General features: G+C 42.7%; 2 protein-coding genes across 2 annotated transcripts; one reads left to right on the top strand and one right to left on the bottom strand.

The window, feature by feature from the left end:
• Nucleotides 1-2,110: 2,110 nt before the first annotated feature.
• On the top strand, nucleotides 2,111-6,393 carry zgc:172182 (coiled-coil domain-containing protein 89). The gene is made up of 7 exons (XM_036545449.1): nucleotides 2,111-2,269; nucleotides 2,725-3,206; nucleotides 3,316-3,446; nucleotides 3,615-3,751; nucleotides 3,944-4,020; nucleotides 4,101-4,200; nucleotides 6,346-6,393. The coding sequence occupies exons 1-7, from the start codon at nucleotides 2,210-2,212 to the stop codon at nucleotides 6,385-6,387; spliced, it is 1,029 nt and encodes a 342-aa protein (XP_036401342.1). The 5' UTR covers nucleotides 2,111-2,209; the 3' UTR covers nucleotides 6,388-6,393.
• LOC118789125 (ATP synthase subunit beta, mitochondrial-like) lies at nucleotides 4,762-10,116 on the bottom strand. The gene is made up of 10 exons (XM_036545448.1): nucleotides 9,958-10,116; nucleotides 8,649-8,831; nucleotides 8,353-8,527; nucleotides 7,797-7,918; nucleotides 7,433-7,617; nucleotides 6,469-6,627; nucleotides 5,883-6,005; nucleotides 5,584-5,796; nucleotides 5,133-5,334; nucleotides 4,762-5,010 (listed from the first exon to the last, which is right to left on the bottom strand). The coding sequence occupies exons 1-10, from the start codon at nucleotides 10,061-10,063 to the stop codon at nucleotides 4,913-4,915; spliced, it is 1,566 nt and encodes a 521-aa protein (XP_036401341.1). The 5' UTR covers nucleotides 10,064-10,116; the 3' UTR covers nucleotides 4,762-4,912.
• Nucleotides 10,117-10,380: the final 264 nt, after the last annotated feature.

Raw genomic sequence — 10,380 nt, 5'->3', positions numbered from 1 at the left:
CTGACAATTGTAGAAAATAATCTGATAATTTTTCCACAGAGCCATAGGTTGCAGCCCCATATGAATGCAGATATTCTTTTAATACTGAGGAAGAAAATTCAACAAAAGATCCTGTTTGTGTTGATCAGTATGACTGTTTTGTCCGTTGTAGGTTAGCATATGTAATTCTGTTATTTACCAGAAAATATCACTCATTCACTATTATAATCTGGCTATGCATGGTACAAATTAAATGTGATCATGTGCGTTTCCGCTAACAGACGCGGCAAAGAATAGGACGCTATTAAAAATAATTCATGTTTTAAGAGGAAAGCGAAGAGCTGAATTAATTAAAGCTTTGTTTTCTGAGACCTCCGTTTTTAAACTTGAAACCCCATGTAATCACTGGCTATGCTTTGGCAGAGTGCATTACTGCCGCACTCGATCTGTAGGTCACAGTTTGGAGTTGGCTGCAGAAAATGGGGTCTCAACCTTATTATTCAGCTTCAGGGTTGCCTTGGTGTGTTGGTACGGGACTGCACCGGGGTCAAGACTCATCTAAATGGAGGTTAAATTCAGCATGAGCCTATCAACGCGTTAGGCCAGAATGAAACAACAGCATTCAGCAGTATTTAGCCTACTGCAATTACTCAAACACCCAACAATTTGACTTATGTTATAAATATGTGTAGGCTACTTGTTTTTTGGTTGTCCTTTATAAGGATGTAGGCTTATTGATTATCGTCCACAAACTTTGCCAGCTTGCATGACTTATTTAGTTAGAGCAAGCGGATTTATAGGCTTATCTACAGACGTCCTATGCAAACGATGTTATGGCCTAAAATTAAAAATAAGACGAAAAATAAACGTTTGGGTTTTGATGAATCAGGTTGACATAGGCTATGTAGGGAGGGTACATTCCAGAAAGGCGCGGGACGCAATATGTTATTAGTCATTAATGATAGTAGGCCTAGCCTATTCATACTCGTGTCATCGATATATTTCAGTTGGGATGGGAAAATAAAATTGACCGGGGCAGAATGAATAGAGAACATGCAATACAGTACTTAAACACAAATGCGTTTACTTAGGATAAATAGGCTAAGCGAAAAATAGTCCAAATGAAACCGAATTTGTGACAGAACTGAAAATCAAACTCATATTCCTCCCTTAGCTACGTAGTGATTCTCCATGTGGAATGACAGGAACAAAAGATATTTGTCTTTGCGTCTTCCCCAATACCAACATTTTGAAAATAAAAACAGGCATGTAAATTACTATGTACATACAATTACACACATTAACGTCTCCGAACTGTGAACCCAATTATAGTAGCCTAGGCTATATGCTAAAGGCCTTCGTTAATAAGAGCCCTCCAAACCAGGCCTTTTAAACTTTTTAGCCAAGGTCAGTGGATTTCAGTAGAAGAGCTGATCTCAGCTAAATTCAAAGTGAAATAGACTTCGGACTTCGTCAGTTATTAACTGCAGTTATAACCGTAGCCTGTCATATAAATCGCGTTTATGCAAAATATAACTTTAAAATAACATCATCATTTAAAATAAAATTAGGATAGGATGTCTTTCCCTTTGACTGTTTAAAAGCGTTAAAATGTATATGAACAACATTGATATCTTCCTCACACAAACACACGCACCATATTTTAATGCGTGCTCTCGCAACCTACATCAGAAGCGCTGCAGCCCCACCTAATGGTGTAGAGTGGAAATCAAAATGCAGTCTTAAATCTGAGGTCTGTGAACATGTCGAGACAGCCACAAGAATGTATAATAGACTTGTTTACCATAACAATGGCCATTGACATCAAATAGGCTTACTGTATGAAAAAGATAGCAAATAAAGATAATTCATAGCTACAATTGGACAGTGCGTGGCAAGTTTTACAGTCTGAATGTAGCGTTCTAATTCGCTGATTTTATTTCTTAGATAATTATAAGCTTGCTAAATAAGGAGGTGACGAAATATGGAATTGAGAAAGAAAGTGAATCAGATTAATTGCGAAATAGGGCACGGTAGCTGTCCAATTTTATAGATTGTCCCAATAAAGCCGCCGTATGACTGTTACTATTAGCAACAGCAACAACTTTGCGCTGGAACCTGCACTGCGAACGAGGCGTCACTACCAACGGAGTAGTGAACAATAGTGATTTGGGCATTCGTTTGTCAGTAGCTAACTATAGATCTCTCCAAGACTGTGGAAGAGGTCAACATGGCTTCACCACAGAGGACCCCAAGAGACCTCAAAAAGATGATAACAGACACTAAACAGGTTAGATATTACATATTAGCTAGCGAGCTCACTAGACAGCTAGCTACATTCTGTAACAGATCGTCCACGCCCTTTGGTAGCCCCGCTAGCTAGCTGGCTACCTTTTGTCTTTTGCAATGATTTCTGTTCGACGCTCTTTTTTTTTCTCCTTGCTAGTGGCGGTGTGAGCAGTTTGAACAGACGCTGGACCTTTTTCTTGGTTGCATGCTAGAGGCTTCGTTTATCTAATTTTAATGCTTTGCATACCTTTGTAGATTATCTTGTCAACCCGCTGTTAATAAGAACAATGCATTAGCTATTAGTTACTGACAGAAGTTTGAGGTATCATTACTCGCCAATTAAGTTGCGTGTACCCAGTGGATTTAGCTTCATGTTCTTTACCAGGAGAACAGAACGTAAACGCAGCTGAGGTGAAATATATTTTCTCATGCATCCTGATCACATTTTCCCCACAGGACATGGACGATGTCCACCTTGCTTTGGAAAAGCTCCGGGGTCTTTCCCAGGATGAGGACACGGACAAAACAGAGGCAGCGATGCTGCGGTCCAGGATAGATGAGCAGTCGAGCTTGATCTGCATCTTGAAGCAGAGGGCAGACGAGATGGTTCTCCGATGTCAAGCTCTCGAGCGGATCAACGCAGAGCTGGAGAACCTTAGACAGGACGTGCAGAACGAGCTGGAAAACGAGAGGAAGAGGTCCTCCCTGCTCGAACAGAGATTTATGGAGCTGGCCGCCAACCACCAGGAGTTAATCAACTTCAAGGACGAGTTCAAACTACAGAACGCTCAACTGACGGAAGAGAACGAACGGCTCCGCGAAGAGAACGAAAATCTTTTCTGCAAAGAACTGCAGGAGAAGGAGGCGATTATTTTGCAGCTGACCCAGGAACTGAAAGATCTCGCTGAGCAACACAAAAATTTAGAGCTAGAATATCAGTGAGCAGATGATCGTCCTCTATTTTAAAAGTTGATAACTTCTTGGATAGCAACATCATTAAATCATATTTAAAGTTGATGTAGCTAAATTTCATTTTTCTTGACACAGGGAAAAAACAACCGGGTTCCAGACGAAACTCAAAGAACTTATGAGTCTACACCAAAGTAAGGAAGCATCTTTACAAGATGAATTGCACATCACACAGAAACAGCTTAAGGATGCTGTGGATATGTATACTGGTGAGTATTTGAAGAGAATGACTCAATATAAAAGTCAAAAAGTCAAAGACTTTATAGCAACAAAGCAATTCAAATGACTTGAGTAGAAACTCATACCAAACAAGATTTTGGAATGTGCATGGTATGTCATTTTAAGACACTTGACTCCCCCCAATCTTTCTGCATCAGAACTGGACATGCAGCTCAGACAAACACGAGAAAAGGATGCATCAAAAGAGGTCCAACTGCAAGGGAAACTAGAGGCGTTGGCAAAGGAGAAGGATGAGCTCCTGGATCTGTCATTGCAAAAGGAAAAAGTAATACAGGTATCCAAATATTCTGCCTTGCTATGGACTCATATCCGTCTGCATATGCTTAGTTTTTGAGGGTGGAGAGTGGGTAGTCTGAGTTTGGTTTAATAGCCTTTTAATCCAATTTTTTAGACCATAGCAGTTACCAAAATCTTGGGCATGTCATACTTTGTAATGCCTGTTTTGAGGCTTCTTAACATCTTGTAGGACAAAGAGGAGGAAATCAAGATACTTGAGAGCATGAGACAGGAGGCTGAAGATGCAAGAGCAGCAGCAGAGGAGAGGTAAGGAAAAGGTCCTTTTGTAACCCATCCGCAATATGTGAAAGGCACCAAGAAACTGCGTCACTCTTTTTGTCTTCAAGGTTTGAAAAGGAAGCGTCTGCGGTGAATACCGATTTGAAAGTGAGAGACCTCCAGCATGCTCTTGAAGAGTCTGAACAAACATGCAATAAGCTCAAGAAGGTGTGTTGACGTGCGAGAGACATTAATGTTTACAGCTGAAAGCTAACCAATGACCTTGCTTTTTTTTTTTTTTTTTTTTTTAATCTGGCTTGAGCCACTTAAGGTGAAATGGGCCACCACATGTGTCAACTTCATATGCTCAATCATGTCCATTGTTTTTTAGGATTTTGAGGCCTATAAAAAACACAGCAGTGGTCTTCTTGAGAAGGAAAAGGAGTTAAATGCCAAACTACGTCACATGATTGGTTAATGCCACCATGTCATCCTCTCCTCCATCCATCAGTGTAAGAAATCATGCATACTACAAGTGTTTGTAATAAAGTAACCTTTGCTGTAATATAAGGTTTCTTTTAAAGAAAGCAATTATTAGCAAAGCAAAATCTAAGCCTCAGCCCCAACAGCAAAATAAGACACTGATGAACTTCTGCTTTCTACAAGGCAACCAAGAGCAATTCCATTTAGATTGCATGCAAGATGCCAGATTCATAACCCTGCCTATCAGGTGCTCTGTGCACTGGGTCAATTTCTCAAAATAGTAGTGGGGGAAAAAAAGACAACACATTATGACAAGACAGATTTTTATTTCATCATCTCTTCTGAGTGGGAACATTAAATAGAACCTTAAGGATGACAAAACAGATACAGTTTTGAATTAAGTCTTACAAACCAAGTGCTCCTCTCAACACCTCTCCACCTGTTCACCTCAAGTCAATTACGAATGCTCTTCTGCCAGTTTCTCTGCCTTCTGGACTACTTCTTCAATGGGGCCAACCATGTAGAAAGCCTGTTCAGGCAAGGCGTCGTACTCACCTGGAAGATTCAAAATTATTTTTCTTCAGCTATATCAACATATTACATGTAGTTAATTACTGCTCCCAGAATTGAATCACCTAGCTAGACATGACCGTAACAGTTAAAAAATGGTTTCATACCTGCCAGAATGGCCTTGAATCCTTTGATGGTATCTTTGAGGGGTACGAGTTTGCCCAAGTGACCAGTGAAGACCTCAGCCACCTGGAAGGGCTGGGAGAGGAAACGCTGGATCTTACGGGCTCGAGCCACAGTCAGCTTGTCTTCTTCAGACAACTCATCCATACCCAGGATAGCAATGATGTCCTGGAGGGATTTGTAATCCTACAAGAAAGGTTTAAATCCAGGCATGAGATGAAGTTAACTTTGTAGCGATGCTCATCGTAAAATGCTTCAAAGCTCAATGTCACCAAATGACAAGCTGAGTGAGACAGTGCTCCACCAAAACAGCCGGTGATGCAGGAAGTTTGAAGTAAAGCATACCAAGTTTTAATGCTGCATAGATCCTTCGCAAATCCACCCATACAAAACTTTAATCAAGCCTGCAACAGTGGGACCACAGGTCCCTCTTACCTGGAGAATCTTCTGCACACCACGGGCGACATCGTAGTGCTCAGCTCCGACGATGTTGGGGTCCATGATACGGGAGGTGGAGTCCAGGGGGTCCACAGCAGGGTAGATGCCCAGCTCAGCAATAGCACGAGAAAGCACAGTGGTGGCGTCCAAGTGGGCGAAGGTGGTGGCAGGAGCAGGGTCAGTCAAGTCATCAGCGGGCACGTAGATGGCCTTCAACACAAAGACAGTGCGTCATCCCCCACATGCCAGAGATGGCAAGGAGCACTACGTGCTGTGTCAAGCTCAGGCCTGCTCACCTGCACAGAGGTGATGGAGCCCTTCTTGGTGGTGGTGATTCTCTCCTGCATGGTCCCCATGTCAGTGGCCAGGGTGGGCTGGTAACCCACAGCAGAGGGGATACGACCCAGCAGAGCAGACACCTAAGAGGGGAAATTGTGAGGTTGTGGGTTATCCTCTTTAGAGTAAGTCACTCCAAATCCCTTTAGTTAAGAACTGAAACAAAGTTTTCATAAATTAGAAACACATTAATTCAGAATAACTCACACTTGAAAATCATTTCACAGGCTTCTTTGAATGCTGTGGGTAATGACAAATGGGTAGTGATGGGGGGGGGGTGTAGAGGGGCTGGAAAGCGCCCAGCAAAAGTAGTTTACGTATTGGGGACCCAATTCTTTACTGTGTTACTATATGTCAAAGTTAAATTATTTGTCCCTTTCAAATTAATAAACACATCTAAACCCAGCCTTCATCTCCATTCAGGGCCATTTTGCAGGAACCCCATGGGAGGAGTTCCTGGGCTGAGGGGACCCCACTGCAAATTATTCTAAAACGTATCAAAAAGATATCCTTTTAAATATCATCTTGGTATACTGCGCTGCTGACCTCTGATCCAGCCTGGGTGAACCTGAAGATGTTGTCGATAAAGAGCAGCACATCCTGTCCTTCCTGATCACGGAAGTATTCGGCAACAGTGAGACCAGTCAGAGCGACTCTGGCGCGGGCACCAGGGGGCTCATTCATCTGACCGTACACCAGTGCCACCTATAACAGGGACAAAAGGGTTAGCAATGTATCACAACAGGTCACCATAACCTAAGGGGGGTAAGGGGGGAAAATAGGTATAGGACCACATTGTAAATGCTTTCTATAAGGTCACCTAAAGCCACAGTTGTATACTGAATATGTATTTGTACATACCTAAGGGGGGTAAGGGGGGAAAACAGGTATAGGACCACATTGTAAATGCTTTCTATAAGGTCACCTAAAGCCACAGTTGTATACTGAATATGTATTTGTACATACCTAAGGGGGGTAAGGGGGGAAAACAGGTATAGGACCACATTGTAAATGCTTTCTATAAGGTCACCTAAAGCCACAGTTGTATACTGAATATGTATTTGTACATACACATTTAGAGCTGGCCCTGTAAATGGTAATGTCTCACTCTGTACATGATAAATGATGCTAGACTAGTCTTCACTTTTTCTGCTTAACATGGTATTCAGTGTTAACTGTGCATTTTATTATACTGCAGATTTAATTTAAGTTCACCTTTTCCCTAGACTGGGCAGTTGCATTAGGTGACTGAACACGTTATCTAATGAAAAGGCAAACCTCTTCTCTGGTTGGTAATGCAAATCATTTGTTTACGATTACAAAGCCAGCGCATCATTTTTAAATGCTTCCTGTGATCTCTGGAGATTAAGCAAATAACTACATTTAAAGAATGTGTGTGTATAAATGCCTCATGTACCTAAATTGTAAATAATCTGTTCCTAGAGGCTTTGTTAACCAATACTTGTAGTAGCTGATGAAAAAATTAAAGCAGGCAGAGACATGGAGCTACCTTGGAGGTGGTGTCCTTCAGGTTGATTACACCGGACTCAATCATTTCATGGTACAAGTCATTTCCTTCACGGGTGCGCTCTCCCACTCCAGCAAACACGGAGTAGCCACCATGGGCCTTGGCCACATTGTTGATCAGCTCCATGATAAGCACAGTCTTGCCCACACCAGCACCACCAAAGAGACCTGCACAACAATCCACTCATGATATACCACTGCTAAATCCTGACTGCTGCGATCTTGGCCAATATTCAATTTACCGTTTTAAAAATAAAAATGTACTTGGACCACACAGATAATTAACCTGGTGCTGCCTATTTCCCAAAAAGCAGAAAGTTACAACCGCAGGTTACTATTGCACTTACCGATCTTGCCGCCCTTGGCATAGGGGGCAAGCAGGTCGACCACCTTGATGCCAGTTACCAGGATCTCCTGCTCCACGCTCATGTCTGTGAACTCTGGGGCCTCAGCATGGATGGGAGCGGTCCTGCAGAAGGAGGGAAAAATAAACTTTCACATAAAGATTCATGCAACACCTACACTACGGGATCAGAATGAGCATTACAAGCAGCATTACATGACAAAGACCTAAATGGAAAGCTGCATGATTTCACAACCTGACGTTTCTCCATTCACATTTCTGGACTTAAGCATATACACACAGTTCACATGGCTACTTTGTACATGTACACAAGCACTCACATGAGAGCTCAACATAAAACAGGTCTTTAGTCCACCATAAGCTCAGAGCCTCAACAACTACAACCCTTTTCTGGAGTTCTCATTAGGTAGCCACGAGGAAGCCCACTGGATTCAGAGCAATGGGTTTGGAACATCTTGTCCATTAACTAACTATATGCCTTCAACTGTACAGCGAATTCTAACAGCATATCTATGTAGCATGTGTGGCAACACACTCACTGTTTGGTGGTGATTGGTCCCCTCTCATCAATGGGCTCCCCAATGACGTTCATGATTCTTCCCAAGGTCTCTGGGCCCACTGGAATACGGATGGGGGCCCCAGTGTCCAGGACCTGCTGCCCGCGCACCAGACCCTCCGTACCATCCATGGCAATTGTACGGACGGTGTTCTCACCTAAGGAGATAACACACCAGCTGTCAGGGGCTTGTCATGACTTTTGTATCCAACAGTTACAAAGATGCAGTCTAACATTCCAAACCTAAACTGGACAGAAGGTCACGGGGAAGACCCTTACCAAGATGCTGTGCAACCTCCAGCACCAGCCTGGTCTCGCGGCCTGCGACTTCCAGCGCATTGAGGATAGGGGGCAGACCCTCGTCGAACTGGACGTCCACAACGGCACCGATGACTGCTACAATGCGGCCGGTGGCTGTCGCAGCCTTGGCGGAAGGAGCAGCGGCTGCGGCATAGTTCCTGCCTGAGAAGGTTAAGTATGACTTTCATACCCAATCTGAATAACTACAATCAAACTGGCAATCGTTTCATAATCTTGTCTTCAACATCGCTAACTCGCAATTTAAATTAAATGAGTTTCAAATTCCCAGATCATCTTAGTTACTTTTGTTGTTTTTAGCTATAGGTATTTGAGATGCAGCCATCTGTCCAATTTGCTGGGCATCGAAAATGAAATAAAATAAAGACGACAGAGAAAACATCAGTAGCTTGCTGTGTTGTCCGCTCCTAAATCAACCCTAAAAATGGTGTACCCTGCGACACCATCCTTCAAAACACCAATCTAGGTTACAAGTTCACTGTTAACACGACAGTTACTCCTACTCCTAACGATTGACGTGAAAGACAACACTATCGTTTAGTCTGTTAGTTGGTTAAGTCGGATAGCTGGGTTAGTTTACTACGTAGATACATAAACAATCTAAAGGCCTAAAATGAGCCACAGCGAAATGGAATTGTATTAACGTTAGGTCAATCCACTGCGATGCGTTTCTATTGAATGAGTGGCAAAATATCCCACTGCCATTGCAAAGAACCCTCTAACCATGACCATTTTGGTGAGGCTAACCTTCGTTAATAAGCTAGTTAGCGAACGTTCGTTGTCACATTGACAGTCAATGCAAACTTCTGCATTGGACATGCAAATATGCATTATATACAGCAATGTTTACGAACTGTGAAAAATACAGACAAGTAAGATGAACCAGCAAGGGCACTTTGCAGTCTTTCAATGACAACTGTGACTTTGCTAAGCTCCTCTAATCGTGGCCTACTCCGCACAGCCAGCGAGCTAGCGCTCTCTCATGACAAATAAAGGTCATCAGTGTCTTTACAACTAACCGTGCTTGCGAACAGGACTGGATACGATTCTTAAATACACATGCAAGATTATCCCATCGACAATGCTTAAAATATCATTGCAAGCAAAATCTTGATCTTTCCACTAAACTTAAATCAGGCCTGTTCTGAAGTTGTCAGCGGCATGCAGCCATTTCATTCTCCCAATCCTTTGCAAACAACCGAGTTGATTTTATCCTAAAGCGAAAAAGTACACCTAGAAAATATTTTATCAGCTGTGCTGCTTAACTTACGTGAATAAAGAGCAGCTGGGGCTGCACTGAATGCTTTCAGGGGGTTGACTCCAGGCTTCAGAGCCTGCAGAGCCCCGGTGCAGCAGCGTCCCACTGCTCCCAACATGGCTAAAATGGCTGAAGGTGGAAAGGGACAGGCCGTTTCATGGGTTTATATAGATTTACGCTTGACTCAAACTGAGCATGCGCAGTGTCAATGTCGTCATTAGTATGGCGATACAAAAGTCTGCGCAGATTCACTGATCTGAACTTCAACGTGATACTTCGCTGCTTTGATTGTAGCCAATATATTTCATCCCTGTTGCTTGTAGATCAGCACATCTGCACAATTTTTTGCGCAGTAACACCACAGCGTATTTCAAACACGTACAAGGACATGATTGTTTGGGGATGATAAAGTCGACAACTAAATATATTTTGTTG

Source organism: Megalops cyprinoides, chromosome 14 (genome assembly GCF_013368585.1).
Source record: "Megalops cyprinoides isolate fMegCyp1 chromosome 14, fMegCyp1.pri, whole genome shotgun sequence".
NCBI classification, from domain to species: Eukaryota; Metazoa; Chordata; class Actinopteri; order Elopiformes; family Megalopidae; genus Megalops; species Megalops cyprinoides.
The sequence above is the reverse complement of the archived record's forward strand: the minus strand, read 5'-3'. Positions and strand labels throughout refer to the sequence as shown.